General features: G+C 43.5%; 1 protein-coding gene across 1 annotated transcript; it reads left to right on the top strand.

Annotated features, from left to right (window-relative positions):
- The first annotated feature begins 215 nt into the window (after positions 1-215).
- On the top strand, positions 216-13,986 carry LOC122543940 (uncharacterized). Its single transcript, XM_087983730.1, has 3 exons — positions 216-768; positions 898-999; positions 9,171-13,986. Exon 3 carries the CDS (start codon positions 9,251-9,253, stop codon positions 10,151-10,153), a length of 903 nt encoding a protein of 300 aa, XP_087839856.1. The 5' UTR covers positions 216-768; positions 898-999; positions 9,171-9,250; the 3' UTR covers positions 10,154-13,986.
- The last annotated feature ends 13,344 nt before the right edge of the window (positions 13,987-27,330 follow it).

Genomic DNA, 27,330 nt, shown 5'->3' with positions numbered 1-27,330 from the left:
CTGCGCATGCCTCGACTCGCCATGGGCGCCGCTGTGATTGACGGCGGCTCCGGTCCAATAGGCGGATAGGGGGCAGGCCTGGAGGACCCAGGCGACACCGGCTGGTCCTCCAACCAATCGGAGCAAGTGATGCGCGAGCCAGTGCAAATCACGTGATTGTCTTTGTCCGGAGGGGCAATGTCAGGGTGAGAGAAGGTCTCTCGCTGGGGGAAGGTGCAGGACGTGGTACAAAAAGGCAAAGTGGGGGAGAACTGCTGTTGGTGTGGATTCACAGTATTGGCTTCAGGCAGCGTAATTGCTCCTGTTACGCTTTAGAGACAAAACAACTGCAGGGGCTGGAAGTACACAGCAAGCCAGGCAGCATTAGATAATTAGTGGAGCAGCAATGTCTGTAACTCGGTCAGAGCTCCATGTTTTCTACTGAAGACTCAGTGCAGGAAGCCTTGCTTTAAAGATTGTGATCTGTCAAAGCACATCCGTCTGTCCAGTGTTCATATAATTGGGATCAGAACGCTAATTCACCTCTCTGCTCCTTGATAACTCTCTGTCAATAGCTGGTTTCCTCGCTGTAATAATGGGTGCAGCTCTGCATTCTTCTGGGTGGGGCTGAAGAGCTTCAAAACAGAGGAGATGGCCTGGGGTGGGGGATGCAGTGAGATAGAGAGAGACTCACTGAGATCCTTCTGGGGGTGCACTGAGAGAGAGAGTCACTGAGATCCTCCTAGGGGGAGGGGGGCACTGAGAGAGAGAGACTGCCATCCTCCAGGGGTGGGTGGGTGTGTGTGGGGGGGTGGTGTGGTGAAAAAGAGAAATGTTCGTCTTTTTGCAATAATCTTGTACTGTTTTCTGGAGTTCCATCCTGGACTGACCTTTTTCGTTTGTGAATTTGTTTTACAGGAAATTAATTGATTGCAGACCTGGATCTCAGAGCACGTTCTGACAGTAAGCGGAGTCATCAGGGTCTGAATATCACTGGCATTTAACTGTGGAAGGAAAGAGGTTTGTCTGTTTTGTCTGTGGGAGAATATTTCTGATATGTTTGCAAAATATTTAAATTTTTGGTTCGATCACCCCTGGCATATGTGCTCAGTTCTGGATACTGTAGCTGAAGAAGGAGATATTGGCCTGAGAGAGGGCACACAGTTATCCAATTAATATCCCTCTCTTTGAAAGAACAGTCATAGAGCCATAGAGATGTACAGCATGGAAACAGACACTTTGGCCCAACCTGTCCATGCCGACCAGATATCCCAAACCAACCTAGTCCCACCTGCCAGCACCTGGCTCATATCCCTCCAAACACTTCCTATTCCTATACCCATCCAAATGCCTCTTAAATGTTGCAATTGTACCAGCCTCCGCCACTTCCTCTGGCAGCTCATTCCATACATGTACCATCCTCTGTGTGAAAAAGTTGCCACTTAGGTCTCATTTTTATATCTTTCCCCTCTCACCCTAAACTTATGCCCTCTAGTTCTGGACTCCCTGACCCCAGGGAAAAGACTTTGCCTATTTATCCTATCCATGCCCCTCATAATGTCACCCTTCAGCCTCTGACGCTCCAGGGAAAACAGTAAGAGTCTGTTCAGCCTCTCCCTGTAGCTCTCATCCTCCAAACCTGGCAACATCCTTGTAAATCTTTTCAAAATCCTTTCAAGTTTCACAACATCTTTCCGATAGGAAGGAGACCAGAATTGCACGCAATATTCCAACAGTGGCCTAACCAATGTCCTGTATAGCCGCAACGTGACCTCCCAACTCCTGTACTCAATCCTCTGACCAATAAAGGAAAGCATACCATACACCTTCTTCACTATCCTATCTACCGCGACTCTACTTTCAAGGAGCTATGAGCCTGGATTCCAAGGTCTCTTTGTTCAGCAACACTCGCTAGGACCTTACCATCAAGTGTATAAGTCCTGCTAAGATTTGCTTTCCCAAAATGCAGCACCTCACATTTATCTAAATTAATCTCCATCTGCCACTTCTCAGCCCATTGGCCCATCTGGTCCAGATCCTGTTGTAATCTGAGGTAACCCTCATCGCTGTCCACTACACCTCCAATTTTGGTATCATCTGCAAACTTACTAACTGTACCTCTTATGCTTGCATCCAAATCATTTATGTAAAAAACAAAAAGTAGAGGGCCCAGCACCGATCGTTTTGGCACTCCACTGGTCACAGGCCTCCAGTCTGAAAAATAACCCTCCACCTCCACCCTCTGTCTTTTGCCTTTGAGCCAGTTCTGTATCCAAATGGCTAGTTCTCCCTGTATTCCATGAGATCTAACCTTGCTAGTCAGTCTCCCATGGGGAACCTTGTCAAACGCCTTACTGAAGTCCATATAGATCACATCTACTGCTCTGCCCTCATCAATCTTTTTTGTTACTTCTTCAAAAAAACTCAATCAGGTTTGTAAGACATGATTTCCCACGCACAAAGCCATGTTGACTATCCCTAATCAGTCCTTGCCTTTCCAAATACATGTACATCCTGTCCCTCAGGATTCCCTCCAACAACCTGCCCACCACCGAGGTCAGGCTCACTGGTCTATACCTCCCTGGCTTGTCTTTACTGCTCTTCTTAAACAGTGGCACCACGTTTGCCAACCTCCAGTCTTCCGGCACCTCACCTGTGACTATCGATGATACAAATATCTCAGCAGGAGGCCCAGCAATCACATCTCTAGCTTCCCACAGACTTCTCAGGTACACCTGATCAGCTCCTGGGGATTTATCCACCTTTAACCGTTTCAAGACATCCAGCACTTCCTCCTCTGTAATCTGGACATTTTCCCTACAGTCTATATCTTCCATATCCTTTTCCACAGTAAATACTGATGCAAAATATTCATTTAGTATCTCCCCCATTTTCTGTGGCTCCACACAAAGGCCACCTTGCTGATCTTTGAGGGGCCCTATTCTCTCACTAGTTACCCTTTTGTCCTTAATATATTTGTAAAAACCCTTTGGATTCTCCTTCGTTCTATTTGCCAAAGCTATCTCATGTTTTGCCCTCCTGATTTCCCCCTCAAGTATACTCCTACTTCATTTATATGCTAAGGATTCACTCGATCTTTCCTGTCTATACCTGACATATGCTTCCTTCTTTTTCTTAACCAAACCTTCAATATCTTTAGTCATCCAGCATTCCCTATACCTACCAGCCTTTCCTTTCACCCTGACAGGAATATGCACTCTCTGGATTCTTGTTATCACATTGCTGAAGGCTTCCCATTTTCCAGCCGTCCCCTTACCTGCGAACATCTGCCTCCAATCAGCTTTCAAAAGTTCTTGCCTAATACCATAAAAATTGGCCTTTCTCCAATTTAGAACTTCAACTTTTAGATCTGGTCTATCCTTTTCCATCATGATTTTAAAACGAATAGAATTATGGTCGCTGGCCCCAAAGTGCTCCCCCACTGACACCTCAGTCACCTTATTTCCCAAAATTAGGTCACGTTTTGCATCTTCTCTCGTCTGTACATCCACATACTGAATCAGAAAATTGTCTTGTACACACTTAAGAAATTCCTCTCCATCTAAACCTTTATCACTATGGCAGTCCCAGTCAATGTTTGGAAAGTTAAAATCCCCTACCATAATCACCCTATTATTCTTACAGATAGCTGAGATCTCCTTACAAGTTTGTTTCTCAATTTCCCTCTGACTATTGGGGGGTCTATGATACAATCCCAATAAGGTGATCATCCCTTTCTTATTTCTCAGTTCCACCCAAATAACTTCCCTAGATGTATTTCCAGGAATATCCTCCCTCAGCACAGCTGTAATGCTATCCCTTCTCAAAAATGCCACTCCCCCTCCTCTCTTGCCTCCCTTTCTATCCTTCTTGAAGCATTTGTATCCTGGAACATTAAGCTGCCAGTCCTGCCCATCCCTGAGCCATATTTCTGTAATTGCTGTAATATCCCAGTCCCATGTTCCTAACCATGCCCTGAGTTCATCTGCCTTCCCTGTTAGGCCCCTTGCATTGAAATAAATGCAGTTTAATTTATTAGTCCTACCTTGTCCCTGCCTGCCGTGACTGTTTGACTCACTTCTGTTCTCAGCTGTACCCGTCTCTGATCGATCTCTTTCCTCACTATCTCCCTGAGTCCCACCCCCCAACCTTACTAGTTTAAATCCTCCCAAACAGTTCTAGCAAATTTCCCTGCCAGTATATTAGTCCCCTTCTAATTTAGGTGCAATCCGTCCTTCTAGTACAGGTCACTTCTACCCCAAAAGAGATTCCAATGATCCAAAAATGTGAATCTTTCTCCTATACACCAGCTCCTCAGTCACGTATTAATCTGCTCTATCCTCCTATTCCTGCCCTCACTAGCTCGTAGCACTGGGAGTAATCCAGATATTACTACCCTTGAGGACCTCCTTTTTAAATTTCTGCCTAACTCTCTGTAATCTCCCTTCAGAGTCTCAACCTTTTGCCTTCCTATGTCATTGGTTCCAATGTGGACAATGACCTCCTGCTGGCCCCTCTCCCCCATGAGAACATTCTGCACCCTCTCTGAGACATCCTTGATCCTGGCACCAGGGAAGCAACACACCATTCTGCTTTTTCTCTGCTGGCCACAGAAACATCTCTCTGTACCTCTGACTACAGAATCCCCTAACACAAATGATCTCTTGGAAGCCGACGTACCCCTCGTTGCATTAGAGCCAGTCTCAATACCAGAAACTTGGCTGTTCGTGCTACGTTCCCCTGAGAATTCATCACCCCCTACATTTTCCAAAGCAGCATACCTGTTTGCAATGGGTATATCCACAAAAGACTCCTGTCCTATGTGCTGACCTCTCTCACCCTTCCTGGAGTTAACCCATCTATGTGACTGTATCTGAGACTTTCCCCCCTCCCTATAACTGCCATCCATCACATACTGTTGCTGTTGCAAATCCCTCATCGCTTCTATCTGTCTCTCCAACATATCCACTCGATCTGATAAGATTCGCATCCAACAGCATTTATGGCAGATATAATCTGCAGTACCCCTTAAACTCTTTAAACTCCCACATCTGACAAGAAGTACATATCACTGCAAAGGCCATTTTTGCTCCTTCACAATCTACAGCCCCAAAAAATAACACCATCTTATTCCTCTACAAACACTGCCCCAGGTTAAATTAATAGCTATGGCTTATATTTTAAGTTTAATCAAGAGACTTATCTCCAAAAACATATAATCAAGAAATAATCCACTATACTCACTACTGCAGCCTTTCTCTTGGACAGACCTAAAACAACAATTACCTTATCTGACTCTGTGTTGTGAACTTCACCCAACAGTTCCTCCAAGATTAGTTGTGAATTTCACTGTTTGTTAATTTTCCCAGATGCACTCCGATGTCCAGCGATGGTCTTTCGCTCTCTCTCTCTCGCTCTCTCTAAAGTTCCAAAACACTGCAACAGCATATAAAACAGTAATTGCTGCTCCGGAATTCGAGGAAATCATCTCCAACACCTAAAATACCTAATAAAAAGGAGCAGCTCTTACAGCCACAAATTTTTCCCATCCTCCATCTTGGATTACCCAGAATCCCGTCATATTTAGTTTGAATCGCCCACTTCATGATTTTAACCAATAAATTCATCATTCTCAAATACCTGCAAACTTGCTTTTAAAGTTCCTTATGGACTTGAATTCCAGCACCTCTTCAGGTGGAATGTTCCAGATCCTGACAGCATTCTGATCCTGAAACTGTTGAGTCTAGAGTTATAAATTATTGAATTGAAAGATGATATTCTCTTTTAGCTCCTGTCAGAGTGGGTGTGAGAAGACAATGAAAGTGACAAGGCTGCATTGTGAGTGCTGCTTGGCTAAATGAGAGTGTTTTTAAGTTGGTTGAGAACAGAGTGAGCTGAGACAGGGAGAAAGTGAAGCTGAAAGATTGAGTGTGCTACTCAGTCTCAGTTTGGGCAGTTTAGAAAGTCACATGGTCCTAATGGAAACAGTCAATTGGTAAGTGATACCTGCAGAGAATTTTCTTAACGGTTTTTAATAGGTGGAGGAGTTCCTAGCTTAATTAAATTTGCTTAAAGGGAGAAACCACCTTCTTCTGGAGAGAAATCATGACAGGAGACCTCAGAAGTGTGGTGTGCTCCCCTTGCACAATGTGGGAAATAAGGGGCATTTCCTGTATGCAGGAAGTGTCGATCTACAGCCACTGGCTCACTGCTTTTCACAGCTGGAACTGTGGGTGGACTCAGTCTTGAGTGTCAACGATACTGAGAATGTGTGGTGGCACGTTTACCTGATTGGTCACACAGAAGGAGAGGTTTACGCAGACAGAAAAGGAATGGGTCACCATCAGACAAATAAAAGGCTCAGGAAGGAAGTGCAGGAGTACCTCATTGTTCATTCCCCTCTCAAACATACATCGTGTTCTGGGTACTATTTGGGGTGGTGACTGAGGGACAACAACATCAGCCAAGTTCATGGCACCTTTGCTGCACAGAAGGGGATCTGCTGTCCTTTTCCACCACATTCTCGAAAATGGACGTTTTGGCCAAAAGCCCTTGACTTTCCTGCTCCTTTGATGCTGGCTGACCTGCTGTACTTCTCCAGCACCACTCTAATCTTGACTCTGATCTCCAGCATCTGCAGTACCCACTTCCGTCTTTCCAGACATTTGCGACTGCCAATAAGCCAAATACTTGCTTATCCCTATGAACTCTTCCAAATTCTCTACTTACTGTAATATGGATCATTAAGAATTCTGATAGTCTTTTACAATCAATTTTAATATAAAGTTACTACAATTCTGTGACACAGCTGACAAATTGAGAACAACCCATCTCTCACTTCAGCCGGAGAGATCAAACAAACAGTTCATCTGACTTACCGCCAGTTTACAACTCCTGCTATTTGCATGCTGTAAGTTTCATTTCAAATTTATCTTTACTGTTTCTACTCTAAGTATTATTAATTCCTTTTCTAATGAGAATTCATCTATTTGAATTCCACCAATAAGGGTGCAATTCAATCACTTTCCCAAGCCATTGAACGAAACTTGTTTAGATTCCACAAAAAACCAGGAGACATAACAATGTCTTCACTTTGTATTTTGTAATCTATCTCTCTCACTCTTCCTTAATCTGTAGATAAGAGTTTCTTCAAATTATCCACATCGGCACTTGAGCTTCAATTGTTTATGTCTCTGCAGTTCTGACCTCTCTTTTTATAACCTTTCTTTGGGTACTGGTGGTCATTTAGAGCTTGTGGATACACCATTTATTGCTTTGTCTTACCTAACGAATAGGAGCACACCACGCATCTGAGGTCTCCTGCCATGACTTCTCTTCAAGTTAAGGTGGTTTCTTCCTTTAAGAGAATTTAATCCAGCTAGGACCTCCTCCTTTTCAAACACTTCCATTATAATCAAAATTCCTAACTTTATTTTAGCTAATATATACTTGAAGAACAGTAAAGAAAATTCTCTGCAGGTATCACTTACCAATTGACTGTTTCCATTAGGACCATGTGACTTTCTGAACTGCTGAGACTGAGTAGTGCACTCAATCTTTCAGCTTCACTTTTTCTGTGTCTCACCTCACTCTCTGTTACAAACTGCAAAAATGAATGGGCAGGGAGCAGACTGATGCAGATTGTTAGAAAATAGGCGACAGTTTAGATAGATGATCTGGATCGGCGCAGGCTTGGAGGGCTGAAGGGCCTGTTCCTGTGCTGTAACTTTCTTTGTTCCTTTGTTCTCAAAGGATTCTTTTATAACCCCCAAGGGACCTTTCATTCCGTAATCCAGGAACTCTGTATGAAGATCACAGCACAAGTCTGGCTGTGAAATCTGTATGTAGCTGCCAGCCCCTTTTGGTCATCTTGTGCCAGCTAAAAAGCCCAGGCGGCCGTTTTAATCATGAGCTACTACAGCACATATGCTAGTGAGAGCAGGAATAAGGGGATAGATGAGATTTCCACACTGTAGGGATTCTAGGATGTGTGGCTGCAAAATGATGTACCAGAAAAGAGTTGCGATTCATGAGGCATTGGGACTGTTTCTGAGGAAGGCTAGGACCTGTACAAGCCTGACCAGTTGTCTTGGGGAGACCCGGAATAAATATTCTTGTGGATGCTTTTGTCAGTTCCATTGGTGAAATTTGAAAGTAGTATGGTGATGGGCTAGGAGCCCAAGTGTAGGTTTAGACGTGTCAGACTCAGGTCAGGAAATGGGAGGTCGAACATTAATTAGTGATGCAGTCAGTGGCTCAGAAAGACAAAAGAAAGGAGAATTAAATGAGGATTGAGATTCCATACAACAGATCTGAGACCCCAGGAATCAGTCTGGTGAACCTTCTTTATGCTCTGTCAATAACCAGGGCTTCCTGCATTGGGAAAGGAGAACAAAAGGTGCACACAGTACTCCAGGTGTGCTCTCACCAAAACCCTTACAGAAAGATATCCCCTGCTCCTGTACTCCAATCCTCTCACTATGAAGGCCAACATGTTATTTGCATTTTTCACTGCTTGCCACTCCTGCCTGCTTCCCAAAAGAGAGAATCAGAGAAACACGGAACAAAATGGAGTCAGAGACTCGGGTAAAATTGTTGAATACACTGTCCCTCAAATTCATGCTGGTCATCAAGCACCTATTTAAGCTAGTCCCACTTTCTGGTACTCGGTGTGTAACCTACATTGTAAGGCAATGGATGATCACCAAAACACTTCAAGGTTGCAATGGTTCCCACATCTGTCACCGTTTCAGATGCTGCCAGACCTGCTGTGTATCTCCATTATTTTCTGCTTTTATTTCAGATTTCAAGTATTTTGCTGCTTATTCTTCCCTCTGAGGGATTGAAGGATAAAACGGGAATGGGGTTGAGTTGCAGATGTATAAAATGCCTCTCCTTCCTTTCCGTATTTCCAAACTCTTACCTCTTTCTGTAGTTTTGGTCAACCATTGACTGATTCCCTGAAGGACATTTATGAACCAGTTCAGTTTGATTGATAATCCAGCAGTTTCCCTAAGTGTTGGCTCCACAATTGACCAGATTAATTTCTGAGTTTCACAACCTGTGTTCTTCTGGTTTCTGTCTCCTTGCTTTTATTTTCTGTTTGAAATTGTGATTGCAATTAGAGAACGCAAACAAAACTATAACCTGATCTGACAGTCACTCTGTTTATTATAACCTAATTATCTCAGGCCTTTGAACATTGAAGAAAAAAGCACTGTTCACACCAGGGAGAAACAAGTACTGGCTGTGTGTGGAAGATTAATCTGAAATGTCCGAACGTCAGCGCAGTCACCCAGGGGAGAGACTGTGGAAATGTGAGGATTGCGGGAGGAGATTTCTTTACCCATCGCAGCTGCAAATACACCAACGCAGTCACACTGGGGAGAAGCCATTCACCTGCTCTGATTGTGGGATGGGATTCACACAGTCATCCAACCTGCTGAAACATCAACGAGTTCACACTGGGGAGAGACCATTCACTTGCTCTTTGTGTGGGAAAGGATTCATGCAGACATCTCACCTGCTGAAACACCAGCGAGTGCACACAGGAGAGAGACCATTCAGTTGCTCTGTGTGTGAAAAAGAATTTGCTTTGTCATCCAGCCTGCAGGTACACCAGCGAGTTCACAATGGGGAGAGACCATTCACTTGCTCCTTGTGTGGGAAAGGATTTGTTTCGTCAACCAACCTGCTGAGGCACCAGCGAGTTCACACCGGGGAGAAAGCATTCACCTGTTCTGTGTGTGGGAAAGGATTCACTCAGTCATCCTCCCTGCAGGAGCACCAGCGAGTTCACACTGGGAAGAGACCATTCACCTGTTCTCAATGTGGGAAAGGATTCACTCGCGCATCTAAATTACTGGTCCACCAGCGGGTTCACACTGGGGAGAAACCATTCACTTGTTCACAGTGTGGGAAGGGATTTACTCACTCCTCCAACCTGCTGAGGCACCAGCGAGTTCATACTGGGGAGAGACCATTCACCTGTCTGGAGTGTGGGAAAGGGTTCTCTCAGACAATTCACCTGCTGGTCCACCAGCGAGTTCACACCGGGGAGAAACCATTCACTTGTTCAGAGTGTGGGAAGGGATTTACTCACTCCTCCAACCTGCTGAGGCACCAGCGAGTTCATGCTGGGGAGAGATCATTCACCTCTTCCAAGTGTGGATAAGTCTTTGCTGATTCATCCTCCCTGTTGATACACCAGCAAGTTCACTGTGGGGACAGACCATTCACTTGCTGCATATGTGGAAAGGGATTCGCTCAGTCATCCAAACTGTTAACACACCAGCATGTTCAACAAGAATCAGAGTTGAAGGATTTTGCTCTTACTCACATCAAGGAATGAACTGTGGTCTTTGGACTGTTTGTACTGATGTTATTAACCCCTGCTCAAAATTTGGCTTTCTACTGGGGAAATAAGGCAGGGCAGGTGACCGAGGTGTCAGTAGGGGAATACTTTGGGGCCCATAATCATTATTTTAAAAGTAATATTTCGTTATAGAAAAGGATAGGTCTGGTCTGAAAATTAAAGTCCTAAATTGATGTAAGGCCAATTTTGACATACTTATGCTCCTTAAAGATCAACAAGGCTGCCTATGTGTGGAGAAACAGGTGATGCCAAATGAGTATTCCAATATGTCCGTCCATGCTAACCCCATTTCCTTGCACTTGGCCCATATGCTTACAGTCCTTTCCTATCCATGTATTTGTCCAAATGCCTTTTCAATGTGTTAATGTACCGGCCTCAACCACTTCTGCTGGCAGCTCATTCCATATGCGTACCACCCTCTGTGTAAAACAAAACAAGTTGCCCCTCAGGTTCCATTTTATTCTTTCCCCTCTAACCTGAAACTGATGCCCTCTGGACAGTGACTCACCATCTCTGGGGAAAAAGACTGAGTGCATTCACCCTATTCAGGCCTCTCATGATCTTATACACTTCTATAAGATCCTCCCCACTTTGGTCTCCTACGTTCTAAAGTAAAAAGTCCTAGCTTATCCAACCTCTCCCAATAACTCAGACCATTGAATCCTGGCAACATCATTGTAAATTTCTTCTGCACTCTTTCCAGTTTAATAACATCCTTCCTGTAATAAAACTGAACACAGTACTCCAAGGTAGCATCGCCAATGTCCTGTACGACTGCAACATAACTTCTCAATTTCTATACTCGATACCCTGACTGATGAAGGCCAGTGTGCCAAAAGTCTTCTTCACTGCCCTGTCTACTTGGGAGTCCACTTTCAGAGAGCTGTGCATCTGAACTCCAAGGTCCCTCTGTACCACTACACTCCTTAAGGCCCTACCATTCACCATGAAACTCCTACCTTGATTTGACTTTCGAAAATGCAAGACCTCGCCCTTATAATCTCCATTTGCCATTTCTCGGCCCACTTCCCCAGTTGATCAAGGTCCTGCTGCAATTTCTGATAACCTTCCCCCACTATCCACGTTACTGCCTATTTTAGTGTCATCTGCAAACTCACTAATCATGCCTTGTACATTCTCATTCAAATCATTGATATCGATAATAAGCAGCAACAGGCCCAGCACTGACCCCTGGGTTACTCTACGAGTCACAGACCTCCAGTCCAACAAACATCCTTCCACTATTACCCTCTGCTTCCTACCATTAAGCTAATTGTGTATCCAATTTGCCAGCTCCCCCTGGATTCCATGCAATTGAACCTTCCAGAGCAGCCTACCGTATGGTACCTCATCAAAGGCCTTACTGAAATACATATAGACTGCGTCTACTGCCCTGCCCCCATCAACCTTCCTGGTCACTTCATCAAAGAACTTTAACAAATTTGTGAGGCAGCACTCTCAAAGCCATGCTGACTACTCCTAATCAAACCCTGTCTTTCCAAATGCATGTATATCTTATCCCTCGGAACTTCTCCACCACAGATGTTAAGCTTACTGGTCTATAGTTCCCAGGTTGTTCTTTGCAGCCCTTCTTGAATAATGGCACAAGATTCGCTATTCTCCAGTCTTCTGAACCTCACCCATGGCTAACGATGATGCAAAAATATCAGCGAGGGCCCCTGCAATTTCTCCTCTAGCCTCTTGCAATGGTCTTGGATATATCTGGTCAGGACCGGAAGATTCATATATTCCAAAATATCAACACCACCTCTACTGTGATTTGACTGTCCCCAAGATATCACCACTAATTTCCCCAAGTCTTCATGGCTTTCTCCATGGTAAACACCATGGTAAAAATGTGGTGCCATTGTTTACGAAAGGTGGTAAGGCAAAGCCAGAGAACTACAGGCTGATGTCAGTTGTGGGTACATTGTTGGAGGGAATTCTGAGGGACAGATTTACATGTATTTGGAAAGGCAAAGACTGATCAGGGATGGTCACCTTGGCTTTGTACATGGGAAATTGCATCTCACTAACTTGAGGTTTTTGAAGAAGTGGCAGAGAAGATTGAAGGCAGAGCAGTGTTGTCGATATGGATTCCAATAAGGCTGTTGATAAAATTCCACATGGTAGACTGATTAGATCGCATGGAATCCAGGGACAGCTAGCCATTTGGATACAAAATTGGCTTGAACATAGGAGACAGAGGATCATTAATGATGGTAGGGGTTTGTTTTTAGAATTGGAGGCCTGTGACCAGTGGTGTGCTGCAAGGATCTGTGCTGGGTCCACTGCTTTTTGTCATTTTTATATAAATGATTTGAATATAGGAGGAATGGTTACTAACTTTGCAGGTCACACCAAAAGTGGTGGTGTAGTAGATAGTGAGGAAGGTCATCTCCAAGTAGAATCAAACCTTGATCAGATGGGCCAAGGAGTGGCGGTTAGAGTTTAATTCAGATAAGTATGTGGTATTGCATTTTAATCAGGCAAATCAGGGCAGGCCTTACACACTTCATGGTAAAGTCCTGGGGAGTGTTGCCGAACAAAGGCCTTGGGGAGAAGGTCCATAATTCCTTCAAAATGGAGTTGCAGGAAAACAGGGAGGTGAAAAAGGCATTTGATATATTTTGGTCAGTGCATTGAGAAAGGTTTTGGGATATTGTGGTGGGGAAGGAGTGTTTATAGTACAATCCCATTAAGGTGATCATCCCTTTCTTATTTCTCAATTCCACCCAAATAACTTCCCTGCACATTTTCCCAGGAATATCCTCCCTATGTACAGCCATAATGTTATCCCTAATCAAAAACACCACTCCCCCTCCTCTGATGTTCCCCTTTCTTTCTGTTGTATAGCCTCTATACCCTGGAACGTTAAGCTGCCAGGTCTGTCCATCTGAGTCACATCTCTTTAATTGTTGATATCCCAGTCCCATGTTCCCAACCTTTCCCTGAGTTCATCTGCCTTACCTGTTAGACCTTCTGCATTGAAATAAATGCAGTTTAATATAGCAGTCCTACCTCGTCCATGTTAGTAACCATTGTATAACTGTGGGGTAGGTTTTAGAAATGATCATATTGTTGTACATCAACATATTCACACTAGGTAAAGATTATCCATCTGCACAGTGTCTGTGTGCAAAGGGATTTCCTGGTTCATTAGAACTGGTTGACCACCAGTGAGTTCCCAAGACTGTGTCGGAATTGTTTTATCAATGCTGCTATTAATGTGTCTCAGCCAGGTTACGTGGGCTTGTTTCAGATGATGTTTGTCAACACCGTATCCTGTTTACCTATTTGGGAGAAAAAAATTATATAAATCATCTTTTTGTCAAAGCTGTTGCCCATCAAATCTTTATCTTGTTTAAGGCAGACTAATTTAGTTTGAAAGGCTTTCCATCTCCCAGATCTCCTCCATCCTCAGCTCCAAGTGCAAGGAGCGTGTGGTGTTTGTTTCGCTCCAAATGATATTCATGTTTCACGTGAGCCATTGGGAACAGGGAGATCCCATTCTGCTAGACATTTAGTGCATCATTGGACTTCTCTGCACAGAGGAAGAAGTTTTTGTTGTTCCTTATCCATGGTTTATTCCCTGTGCATGGGGCTGTACCTGAACTGGAATGGGAGCTGCATCCTGGGGGGGGGGGGGGGGGGGGGGCGGTGTCAGTTTGAGGTGCTTTTGGGGGCGGTGATCTAGAGGGAATGTTCAAACTGCTCAGAAGGGCCAAAAAGAGAAGCAAGTGATTCAGGAAGGCATTGTCACAGGCCATTTAAGGTGCAAGGGCGTTTGACAAGTGAATGGTATCTATTTGAATGCTTGGGGTCAGCCGAGAAAAGGCAGATGGATACAGGGTCTTTGCGCAAAACAGTGTAGTTGGTAAAAAGGAGGAGCTGTCGTAATTTTGTTCAGGGGATCTATTACAGCTATAAGGAGGGATGCCATCTTAGAAAACTCCTTAAATAAACCCAACCATTGAAGAGCAGATAAGGAGGCATGTTTCAGGGAAGTGTAGAACTAATGGGGTTGTGATGACAGACTCTTTGAATTTCCCCAACGTGAATGTGGTCGTCATCGGGTGAAAGGTTTATCGGGATTTTTAAAATACAACCAGGACAGCTTTTTTTAAGCCAGTGTGTAGAAGTCCCAACAAAGAAGGGGAACGTCCTTGGACAGCACAGTGGCTCAGTGGTTAGCACTGCTGCCTTGCAGCGCCAGGTACTCAGGTTCACTTCCAGCCTCGGGTGACTGTGCAAACTCCACACAGACATTCTCCCCATGTCTGCGTGGGTTTCCTCCAGGTGCTCTGGTTTCCTCCCACAGTCCAAAGATGTGCAAGTCAGGTAAATTGCCATGCTAAATTGCCCATAGTGTTAGGTGCATTAGTCAGAGGGAAATGGGTCTAGGTGGGTTACCTTTTCGAAGGGTCGGTGTGGGCTTGTTGGGCTGAAGGGCCTGTTTCCACACTGTAGGGAAATCTAATCGGAATTTAGTCGAATCTTAACTTTAGGTAACAAAGCTGGGCAAGTGGTTGACGTGTCAGTGGGGGAGTGTTTTGCAGATGGTTATTATAACTCTTTTCCATTCAGGATTGGTACAGAAAAGGACAAGAATGGGTCAAGAAAGTCTTAAACTTGTGCTGCAAATTATGAAGGAAGACAGTGGAATTTTAGCCTTAGTTGCTAGGTGTTGGAATTTAAAGATAGGGAGATCTTGTAAGAACTGTGCAGGATATTGGTGAAGCCATTCCTGGTGTACTTACAGGTTTGATCGTTCTCTTCAAGAAAGAATATGCTGGCATTGAATGCAGTGTAAAAGAGATTTGCTAAGCTGATGCATGGGATGAAGGGGTTGGCCCATCAAGAATAGCAGCAAAAACAAAACACAGTTACAGGCGAATGCTAAGAGGTTGAGAGTTCATTCAGTATTCTAACAACAGTAGGGTCGAAACAGTTTTGAAACCAGCTGGTGCGTGCGTTCAGACTTCTGTACCTAGTCCCTGATGGTAGAGGTTGTAGGAAAACATTGGCAGGATGGGATGGATCTTTGAGAATGCTGACAGCCTTTCCTTGTCAGCGGGCCTGGTAGATGGATTCTCTTGATGGGAGGTTGGCCTTTATGATTGTCTGGGCCGAGTTCACCACACTCTGTAACCGTCTCAGATCTTGAATGGTACAGTTGCCATACCAGGTAGTGATACATCCAGACAGAATACTCTTGAAGGCGCACCGATAAAAGTTGGCAAGGGTATTCGCCGTCGTGCCAAATTTCCTCAGCTGCCTGAGGAAGGAGAGACATTTTTGGGCCTTTGTAACCAGTGCGTCCATATGAAGAGTCCAAGAAAGCTTGTTGTGGATGACCACTCCCAGGAGCTTGACACTCTCCACTCGTTCCACCTCTGTGCTGCTAATGTGTAGGGGGCATGAGTAACATCCTGCCGAAAGTCAATAATGAATTCCTTGGTTTTGCCAGCATTGAGAGCTAGGTTGTTCTCAGTGCACCATTTTTCCAGGTCTTCCACCTCCCATCTGTAGTCTGTTTTGTCACCATCTGAGGTTCGATTGACTATGGTGGTGTCATCAGCGAACTTGTAAATGGCATTAGTCTGGTATTTGGTGACGCAGTCATGGGTATACAGTGAATACAGTAGGGGGCTGAGTACGCACCCCTGGGGGGCTCCAGTGTTGAGTGTTTGTGAGGATGAAATATTGTCCCCAATCTTCACTGATTGTGGCCTGTGGGTCAGGAAACTGAGGATCCAGTTGCAGAGAGTGGGGCTTAGTCCGAGATCACTAAGTTTAGTAATCAGTCTTGAGGGGATAATAGTTTTGAAGGCTGAACTGTAGTCAATGGATAGGATTCTTACATAGCTGTTCTTGGTGTCAAGATGTTCTAGGGAGAAGTGAAGGGCAAGTGATACGGCATTTGACGTGGATCTGTTGGTCCGATAGGCAAATTGGAGTGGGTCAAGAATAGTGGGAGGCTGGAGTTAATTAATGCCATGACCAGCCTTTCAAAACACTTCATGACCACCGAAGTTAGGGCCACTGGGTGGTAGTCATTGAGACATGCTGCATGAGTCTTCTTAGGCACAGGGATGATGTTGGCCCTCTTGAAACAGGTAGGGCCAGTGGCCTGCTGCAGGGAGAGGTTGAAGATGTCCGAGAGGACCTCTGCCAGTTGATCTGCGCGTGCTCTGAGTGCACGGCCTGGTACTCCATCTAGTCCCATAGCTTTCCTTGGACTCACACGAAGGAAAATTGATCTGACCTCTGATCCAGTGGCTGTTGGGATAGATTCGTCAGGACTTGTCAAAATAGGTGTTACCTGTCCACTGAAGTTCTGCTCAAAGCGAGCATAGAAGGCATTGAGACGACCTGGGAGGGATGTGTCATTGTCTGCTGTCTTGCACTGTCTCTTTTTAGAACCTGTGATGTCATTCGCTCCTTGCTATAGTCGCTGGGTGTCTGTCTGGGTCTCTCATTTGGTTCGGTGTTGATCCTTGGCTGTCTTAATGGCTCTGCGAAGGTCATACTGGGATTCCTTATATTTGAGTGGGTCTTCCGATGGTGCACAGTGTGGAGCTCACCTACAACTCTGCACTTGAGCAGCACATGTTCTACCAGATGAACTAATCTGTCCTCCCGTGGTAAGTGTTCAAGTCCTATTTTACAAGGTGGCAAATGGATTTTTCACTGACACCATGGGTGTAGAAGGTAATTTCTTTACAAAATCCCAAGCTTCCAATGTGTTCCTCTCAATCACATTGCCATCCATTTTCCCGTACTTGCTTCAGCATTTAACATTCAAAATTAATTTAGTGATGATGTCGCCCTCCCCTTAAGCAGCCCATGTGACTCCAGTCACTCAGACAGTGAATAAATCTGTGAATCTGCTTCAATTAAACCCGTTTGTTTCTGGTACAGACTGTAAAAAAACGCTCGTCCGTCTGCCGAGTCTCGCTCAATATTTTCAGCACTTTCTTTTTCTTCTGTGTCAGCAACCTTTTGCCAATTCGCCTGTTATGGACTCCATTTTCACGAATTGGTTAAAAAGGTTGTAAGGACAGGAAGTTTCTGGTGTAGTTGTGTGGCTTCATATTCAACAATACAGAGAAATAAACAAGGTTTAAAAGATGAGGAAAGAAATGTATTTTGTATTTTTCAGTGGGGACTGTTCAGTTACTATGTGCCTGTATCTTACAAAATGGATGATTGAAATCTTCACGGAGTGATGTTTAAACAAACAGGCACCCTTGTAAACAAGTATTTAAGGCATTTGTCACATCGAGAGAATTTATTTAGAAATACAAATAATCCAAACAAAGAATGCTGGAGAAACTCAGCATCTGATGTTATGACACAGGTCAAATCCCTCTACTGATTAAAACTAAAACACCCAGAAGAGCTCGCCTCGCCTCTTCATCTGTTAAATGTGAGTGAGTGAAAGAAAAGCTCTGATTTCCACAGTTCACAGAAAAAAAATAACAATTTATTTTCCCGACTCTAAAAGTGAACACTAAACAAAACCAATAGCTAACCCAAGCCCCCTTTTTCTTAACTAATCACTATCTTACCACAACTCTATTAAAATGCTGCTCCAATAATGCAATTTTTCAACAGTAAATTAACTTCATCTCTCAAAGTCCATCAAGTCTCTTACACTGTTTTCCTCTCAGTCTTCCAAATCTGCTTCTTTCCCTTGCATCCTTCTGAATCTGCTGGGTTGTCATCTTACTTTTTACTGCAAGTATTTTTAGCTATAAATTATCTTGGTACTCTTTAAATAGATGGTGCCTCCTGAGAGATTTCTTTGAGTGCATTGACAGCCATTTCAGATGACACATGCTCTCACATTTGATAGGCAGTTAACTCTACTTAATTTTCAAATGCCCTTCATTTTTACAATCCTCCGATGTTGTCAGTACAACAAAATTCAATTTTATTGGTTTTTGGTATCCTGGACAGAGTTTAAATTAATTGGTTAAATTCAAACCCGGCTGCCTTAACATCAAAACACAACCCAAGCTGATTGTTACATATTCTCAATTCTCCATGCACTCTGCACCTGTCAGCTAAACACAAACACATGTGCTGTCATGATCTCTCAGATCAGGAAAGGCAACTCTCTCTTAAAGTGACTGTACTCTCTCTTAAAGTGACCATGCACACTTTTTTTTGACTTTGCAACACCTCTTTTCTCCCCCCCCAAAAAAAGAATGAAACAGTAATGAAATAATGCCTTCATTTCTTTCTTTTAAATCATGACACATTTATTTAATAATGGCTTTCTTAATCTAAGTTATGCTCATATTAATTCTGCACACATACACCGACGAACCTCGATTATCTGAATTTTGGATTATCCGGACAAGATCACAAGTTCCGATGCTTGGCTTAACAGTGTTATCCAGCATTTGATTATCCAAAGATTCGATTAATTGAACAAAATACTCCCCGCCTGTGTTGTTCAGGTAACCGTAGTTCCTCTGTATAACATTGGACAGTATCTTATCCACACATTTTCTTTTAAATCCACTATATTGCACCTGCAATAACATCTTTATGACCTGCAACATGTACGACAAGTCTGTAACATAAGACTCGAATGATATTGTCTCTTATTTTTGTCTTTAAATCTTTCCAAAAACGTGAAGGGGTTGAAGTCTGTGTACGTAGCCATCTCTGAAACATTAGAAGAAAGTGAGGACTGCAGATGCTAGAGATTAGAGATGAAGAATGTGGTGCTGGAAAAGCACAGCCGGTCAGGCAGCATCCGAGGAGCAGGAGAGTCGATATTTCAAGCACAAGGTCTTCATCAGAAATTAAGCTGATGCTTTCTTGATGAAGAGCTTATACTTGAAATATCGACTCTCCTCATTGGATGCTGCCTGACCGGCTGTGCTTTTCCAGCACCACACTCTTCATCTCTGAAACATTAATCCTCTCACAAATGTTAGTGTTGTAAGGACAGTACCAAATTCCTTTCCTGGTGTGTACTGAATTTCTTTGAAAAAATACCAATTAGCCTTTCAATTCTGTCACCATCCTCCTGTATTAACACAGCTCCATTTGCAACTTTAAAGGGTTTTTAAGAATTTGGTGGAGCTAAAAGTGGTGCAGTGGTGAACATGGCCTTTAAATTCTCAATGCCTCCTATCATTGTTCTGTCCACCAAAATTTTGTGTTCTTCTTTAGCAAGTCCATCAGCGGTGCCACCATGCTGCAGCATTTGGTACAAACTTCCAATAGAATCCGCTAAGTCTGAAAAATCAAAGCATCTCTTTCTTCGAGGATGGTTGTGGAAATTCCTCATTGGCCTTCATCTTCACGTTCTGTGGGGTCAACCTTCCATGTTGGATGTTACATCCCAAGAACGTCACCTCTGCCTTCGCCTTACTTTATTTTATTATATTTTTTATTTTTATATTTATATTTATTTTAAAAAACTTTATTACCAGTTTTGCTTTCCATAATCATTCAAAGAGCTCTGGAACTGTACCATGAATGGCGAAAGATCACTAAATCATCGAGATAGACGGCACAATTAGTTAATCCTGGCACAACTCTGTTCATAAATCTTTGAAATGTGAAAGGTTCATTCTTCATTCCAAAAGGCCATCACTTTGAAATGATACTGCCCATTTGAGGCGACAAACGCAGAAGCCTCTTTTGCTTTTTCCGATAAAGATACCAATCAATAACCACGCACTAAGTTCCCAATTTTGTGATGTAAGTGGCATGTCCAAATTTCTCTACACAATCCTCCAACCTTGGTATTGGGTATGAGTCCGACTTCGTAATGGTGTTGACCTTCCAATAGTCCGCACAAAATCATGGAGTCCCATCAGGTTTGGGAACTCACACCAAGCAAACTCCACTGGGTTCGATGTCTTTGTTGAGCATCAATCACATCCACTTCCTTATAGGAATATGTGGCTTTGAAAGGATTAAGCCTGTAGGGGTGTTGGTTTATTGAAACAGCATTCCCTACTCCCACCTCATGCAGAATAGTATTAGTCCCCATTCTATTCCTACACATGTCCTCTTACTGCTGTTTCTGAGACAGATAGCTCACTATCCTATCCCATTCTTCAAGGACTTCCTCGTTATTTAACTAATTTTTGAGACACACCAAAATCCACGTCATCTGGATTTGATTCCTCACTCGCTAGGGCAGGAACTAATACCCAGTCCCCTGTTTATTGGCACTGGTTTTATTACTGTCTGCGGCTTTCCAATTACCTGGCATGTATGATATGTACGCCAAATTCAGCCTCACCCTTATGCAGTCCAGGCCAATTGAATTTGTATCTTAGCCTGAGACTTCCCCACACCCGAGCTGACCACCTGCACCTACTTGATGTGCTACCCGCAATGCTCACCTGTCTGTATGCCATCGGCAACACAATCTGGTGCCCATTTCCCCTCTGCACTAACCTGCCTAAGAGGTTTTGCCTGAGGATTCTATTCTTAAGATAACAACCCTCGGGGGTACATTCTGATTCCTTTTCTAAGTATGCATCATAATATGGATCTTTTACCATCTCATCTTTCTGCTGTAGGTCTGTTAGCCTGTCAGGACTAAAACCCTCTGCCTAACCCTTTACCTGTTCAGGTTTTTTCCTGTACTATTTCATCAAACAGGGTTCTGCTAACTGAACTTCAACTCCTTCGTCTTTCTCTTTAGTTTTTCCTTCTTGCTGTAATTTATGATAGTGGGATCTTGTTACTACACACTCTGGGAAAATCTCCAGGGTATTTTTCTTTTAACTCCTCAGTTCCCTGGTTTTCCCTTGACTTCTCCATCACAAGGGATGTCACTACTACCTTGGATCCTGCAAAATTATTTCCAAGAACAAACTGTGTTCCTGGAGCTGACACTCAGTCCGTCACTCCCACTGTTATTTCCCCAGCCTTGATTTAGCTGTCCAACCTGGGGAATGCTAAATTTATAGGCGGAAGTGGGTACTACAGATGCTGGAGATTAGAGTCAAGATTACAGTAGTGCTGGAAAAGCACAGCATGTTAGGCTGCACTCTAATCTCAATGCTAAATTTCTGTCCATCTGTTCCACAAATGATCACCCTCTCAGGTAACTGTTCAGAAGTAGTGCATATACTTTCACCTCTTCGTACAGGTTGTTCTGCTATGACGGCATAATTGTGTTCCTCGCGCTATGGAAAATCGCTAAAACAAAATTACTATATCCGTTCAGTAGAAAGTTTGCATTATCCAGATAATGTCCACAATTTGTCAATCATTCCATGCTCTCCTCCCATTTATTGTTGTACATGGCGGAGCTAATTCACGCTGACAAAATGCATGTTATTAAATACGACCTGTATTAAAGGCTGACCAAATCCCATAGCTCTTAAAATTGGAACTTCTTTCCTTTCACCCCCTGTTCTTCCTGAGTAATCTTTACCCACAGAGGGGAAGTCTTTATCAAGATTGGGCACTAATTCAATACACTGCCCCTGCCCAGGGTGTGCACTCTCCCACTGCTCCTTGACATCTCTTGGGGTTTCCTTTACTACTTTCACTAATCTTACTGGCTTAGCCTCTTTTACCACATCTTTTCCCACGATGCCTTTCTTCAGCAACCAGCACTGGTACTTTACGTGCCCCACCTTACCACAGTGGAAACACCTGAGGCCTTTCACCTCCTTTTCAGATTTTTCCTCCTGTGGTAAGCTATTTCCAGGGTGATCTACTTTTTCTTTTGTAGTAAAGGATCTCCCATTCTCCCAGTTTCTATGCCTCATGGGATGAAATTTCTGTCAGAAGCTAAATTTCGCTTTATGCACCAATGCATATTCATCTGTCATTTCCATAGTTCTTCTCACTTCAACTTTCTGTTCATCCACATGAATTCTTATCATCTCCGGTAGATAGCTTTTAAACTCTATCAGCAGAATAATCTCTCTTAGATCCTCATGTGTCCTGTCTATTTTTTAAGATCCACACCCATCGATCAAAATGACTATGTTTAATTCTTTCAAACTCAACGTAAGTCTGACCTGGGTCCACCTTTGTTTCTGAACAGCTGTTTATACGCTTCTGGTACCAATACATTAGTACTCAAAATAGCTTATTTGACATCTGCATAATGTCTTGACCCCTCATCTGACAGCGCTGCAAACACCTCACTAGTCCTGAGTGGAGTGCTGGAAAAACAGCAGGTCAGGCAGCATCTGAGGAGCAGGAGCTCCGCTAAGAATTTTGTCTCCCTTTCTTTCTCTTCTAACTCAAGCTGCTTCATCTGCAATTGACTTTTATCCATTTCCAAAGATTCTTAACGGCCTTTCCAGCACATTTTAAATGTTGAGCTGTTTCAGTAATAACCCCATCTTTTCTCGGAGACTCCGGTAACCCCAGCTCCAGCTTATCCATCAACTGCAGCAGCGTTTCCTTATTCACCTTCTGTAAAACTCGCTGTCACTTCTTCTACCCCCAAAAAACATTTAGCAACTGAAAGTGCCATTTCTCTCACTTCTAATCTCACCAACTACAAGTAGCTGAAATTAAACAGATTTTTCTCACCTAAGTTTTATTTAACAAATGCCAAGTGTGTTTGAATGTGCTGGGAACTTTCATACCTGAGAGCTTACTGTCCTGATCCATCTTGACTCTGGACCTGATCCGTCCAGATCTGTCTAAATCCATCCAAACCTGTCCAGATCCGGAATCAAAGCCCCCAATCTGTTACAATGTGGAGGGTAAACCCCTCTGTTAATTAAAACTAAAACACCCAGAAAAGCTTGCCTCGCTTCATAACCTGTTAAATGTGAGTGAGTGAAAGAAAACCTCTGATTTCCATTGTTCATAGAGAAAAAAATGACAATTCATTTTCCTAACTCTAACAGTAAATACAAAACAAAACAAAACTATTAACAAAACCGACCTCCCTTTCTCTTAACTAATTACTATCTTACCCAATAACACAATTCTTCAACGTTTAATTAACTTAATTATGCTAAATATAAACAGCTTAATGTCTGACATGCAGTATGTTTATTGTGTCTCATGCAAGTTTGTTCATCGAATATCTCTCTCTCCGCTGTGTACAACAATAAATGGGAGGAGAGCATGGAATGTCATTATCTCACTCAAATTGACAATCTGATCAGCTGCCTCTGCTGCTTCAAATGGGGCTGCAGTGTTCCTGAAATTTGCCCTTGTCCGAACCCAGAACCTGCACGTTTCTCTGGTTTCTTGCCGACATTTTGTTATACCCAGTGTATTATAACTGGTTGCCAGTCTTCTCTCATAATTCCGCTTCACTTGTTTGTTTCTTCACCCGCTCACCCCAACCTCTGAACCTTCTGTATTCCTTGACATTCTCAATTTGGACTTTCTTCCTGACCCCTATCGTAAGTGCATTTTTTTCTTCTTTATCTTAAATGTTACCTTCTTTGTCAAACAAGCAGCCCTGAATGTGTTAGCCCTTCCTTTCCTGTTTGAGTGTACCTGAGCCATCTCCTGTTTGAAGTTGCCCATTATTTAGTTAGACTTTCCCATTCCAGTCATTGCTACCCAGCTCTGTCCTTGCTCCGTTGAAGACAGATCTCCATCAACTGAATTTTCTTACTCTGAATTGATGGTTGTCATTCTCTGACATTATCTTTCACCTTACCACACAATAATCACTGTCTCCTAAATGTTTTCCCACTGTCGCTTGATCGACTTGGTCCACATTCTTTTCCAAAAAGTAGGTCCAACAGAGCATTCTTTCTTGTTGAACTGAACGCAATGTTTTGCGGACCTCTCATACATACAATCCAGGAAGATTTTCCCTCCCTGACCTTTACACTACCAGTATTCCAGTCCATATTTGGGGAACTGAAGTTTGAAAGAACACTACAATAGTCGCCCTATATCCACGGGGGATAGATTCCAAGACCCTACCATGGAAGCCTGAAACTGTAGATAGGGGCAAACCCATTCATTAAAATGGGGAACCGTCCCTTCTGGCAGCCTCTTGGTCCCTGGTTCCAGAATGTTCCCCATAATATGTTCGGGCCGTGGTAAACTGCAGGTAACTGAAAATGATTCCGCGGATATGGAGGTCACCCTGTACAGAACGGAAACAAGCCCTTCAACCCACTAAGCCTATGCTAACACATAGAGTCATAGAGATGTACAGCATGGAAACAGACCCTTCAGTCCAACCTGTCCATGCCGACCAGATATCCCAACCCAATCTAGTCCCACCTGCAGCACCCGGACCATATCCCTCCAAACCCTTCCTATTCATATACCCATCCAAATGCCTCTTAAATGTTGCAATTGTTCTAGCCATCACCACTTCCTCTGGCAGCTCATTCCATATACCTACCACCCTCTGCATGAAAACGTTGCCCCTTAGGTCTCTTTTATATCTTTCCTCTCTCACCCTAAACCTATGCCCTCTAGTTCTGGATTCCCCCATCCCAGGGAAAAGACTTTGTCTATTTATCCTATCCATGCCCCTCATGCTTTTATAAACCTCTATAAGGTCAGCCCTACATGATGTTTTTCTAAACAAGAAACCTCTTTCCCTGTACTCCCTGCCAATTAACAAATTGGTCATGATGTCTTTTAAGCATTGTGATTGTATCTGCTTCTCCCACTTCCTGGGTACATACCATCCTCTGAAACTTGCCTTTTATTATCAAATTTAAGCTTTCCCCTTTTACCTTAAACCTATATCCCCAAGTAATTGTCATTTCTACCCTGGGAAAAAATTCCAACTATCCATTCTACCCATGCCTCATGCAATTTTGTAAACTTTTACCAGGTTGCTCCCCAGCTTCTGATGTTCAAATGAAAACAAGCCAAGTTTGTCCAACCTCTCCTCATCACGGATATCCTCCAAACAGGGTGACATCCTAGTAATCTGTTTCTGTACCCTCTCCAAAGCCTTTCATCCTTATGGTGGTGTGGCAAGCAGGGTTGTCCAAAATATTCCACATGTAGCGTCACTGAAGTTCTACAGAGCTGCAACATGACTTGTCAATTTTTATACTGTTTGCCTTCTTAACCATCATATCCGCTTGTGTTTTCATTTTCAAGGAACTGTAGACCTGTATGCTTGGATGCCTCTCTCTGATGTTTCTCAAGGTTCTGTCATTTATTCTATACTCTAGTAATCTGGCACTATTCAGGTGGACAGTGAGGATGCAAAGATCACCAAAGCTGCAGAAACCTCTTCCCTTGCTTCCCATTGTGACCTTGAGAATATCCCATCTGGCCCCAGATGACTTATCTATCTTTACTATTTTCAAAATTTTCAGCACATCCTCCTTCTTAACATCAACCTGTTTGAGCATATCAGCCTGTTTCACACTGTCCTCACAAATGTCAAAGTCCCTCTCAGTAGTGAGTATTGAGGTAAAGTATTCATTAAGAATCTCGCCGATCTCCTCCGACTCCAAGTACAAGTTCCTCCAGGCCCTGGGAAGACAGAGGGTGGTGGTAGTTGGAAAGTATTCAGCTTGGAGCTTGGTGACCAGTGGTGTTCCACAGGGATCTGTTTTAGAACCTCTGCTCTTTGTGATTTTTATAAATGACTTGGATGAGGAAGTAGAAGGGTGGGTTAGTAAGTTTGCCGAAGACATGAAGGTTAGTGGAGTGGTGAATAGTGTGGAGGGCTGTTGTAGGTTGCAACGTGATATTGACAGGACGCAGAGCTGGGCTGATAAGTGGCAGACGGAGTTCAACCTGGAAAAGTGTAAAGTGATTCATTTTAGAAGGTAGCGTACAGGGTTAAAGGTAGGATTCTTGGCAGTGTGGAGGAACAGAGGGATCTTGGGGTCCATGTCCATAGATCCCTCAAAGTTGCCACCCCAGTTGATAGGGTTGTTAAGAAGGCGTATGGTGTGTTGGCTTTCATTTGCAGGAGAATTGAGTTTAAGAGCCACGAGGTTATGCATAAAGCCCTAGTTAGACCACATTTGGAATATTGTGTTCAGTTCTGGTCACCTCATTTAGGAAGGATGTGGAAGCTTTAGAGAGGGTGCAGAGAAGATTTTAACTTTAACTTTCCTGATATTGATTGGGAAAGCTATAGCTCAAGTTCGTTAGATGGGTCAGTGTTTGTTCAATGTGTGCAGGAGAGTTTCCTGACACAATATGTAGACAGGCCAACAAGAGGTGAGGCCATACTGGATTTGGTTCTGGGTAACGAACCAGGCCAGGTGTTAGAATTAGAGGTAGGTGAGCACTTTGGGGATAGTGACCATAATTCGGTGATTTTTACTCTCGTGATGGAGAGGGATAAGTGTGTACTACAGGGCAAGAGTTATAGCTGGGGTCAGGGAAATTATGATGCGGTGAGGCATGACTTAGGATGTGTGGCTTGGAAAAGTAGACTCCAAGGCAAGAGTGTAAATGATATGTGGAGCTTGTTCAAGGAGCAACTATTGAGTGTCCTTGATAATTATGTACCTGTCAGGCAGGGAGGAAAGGGTCGTGCGAGGGAGCCGTGGTTTAATAAGGAATTGGAATCCCTTGTTAAATGGAAGAGGGCGGCCTATCTCAAGATGAGACGTGAAGGTTCAATTGGGGCGATTGAGAGTTATAGGGTAGCCAGGAAGGACCTGAAGAGAGAGCTAAGAGCAGCAAGGAGGGGACATGAAAGGTCCTTAGTCGGTAGGATTAGGGAAAACCCTAAGGCTTTCTATAGGTATGTTAGGAATAAAAGAATGACTACGGTAGGAATAGGTCCAGTCAAGGATAGTAGTGGGAAGTTGCGTGTGGAGGCGGAAGAGATTGGGGAGACACTGAATGAATACTTTTCTTCAGTATTTACTCAGGAACAGGGCATTGTCGTCGATGTGAATACTGAGTCACAAATAAGTAGAATGGATGGCTTTGAGGTATGTAGAGAAGAGGTGTTGGAAATCCTGGAAAAGGTGAAAATAGATAAGTCCCCTGGGCCTGATGGCATTTATCCTAGGATTCTCTGGGAAGCAAGGGAGGAGATTGCAGAGCCA

The sequence above is a fragment of the Chiloscyllium plagiosum genome, unplaced genomic scaffold (genome assembly GCF_037043375.1).
Source record: "Chiloscyllium plagiosum isolate Xiang-an unplaced genomic scaffold, Cpla_swu_hap1 HiC_scaffold_46, whole genome shotgun sequence".
Lineage (NCBI taxonomy): Eukaryota > Metazoa > Chordata > Chondrichthyes > Orectolobiformes > Hemiscylliidae > Chiloscyllium > Chiloscyllium plagiosum.
Note: the sequence above shows the minus strand (reverse complement) of the source record. Positions and strands in the feature narration are given on the sequence as shown.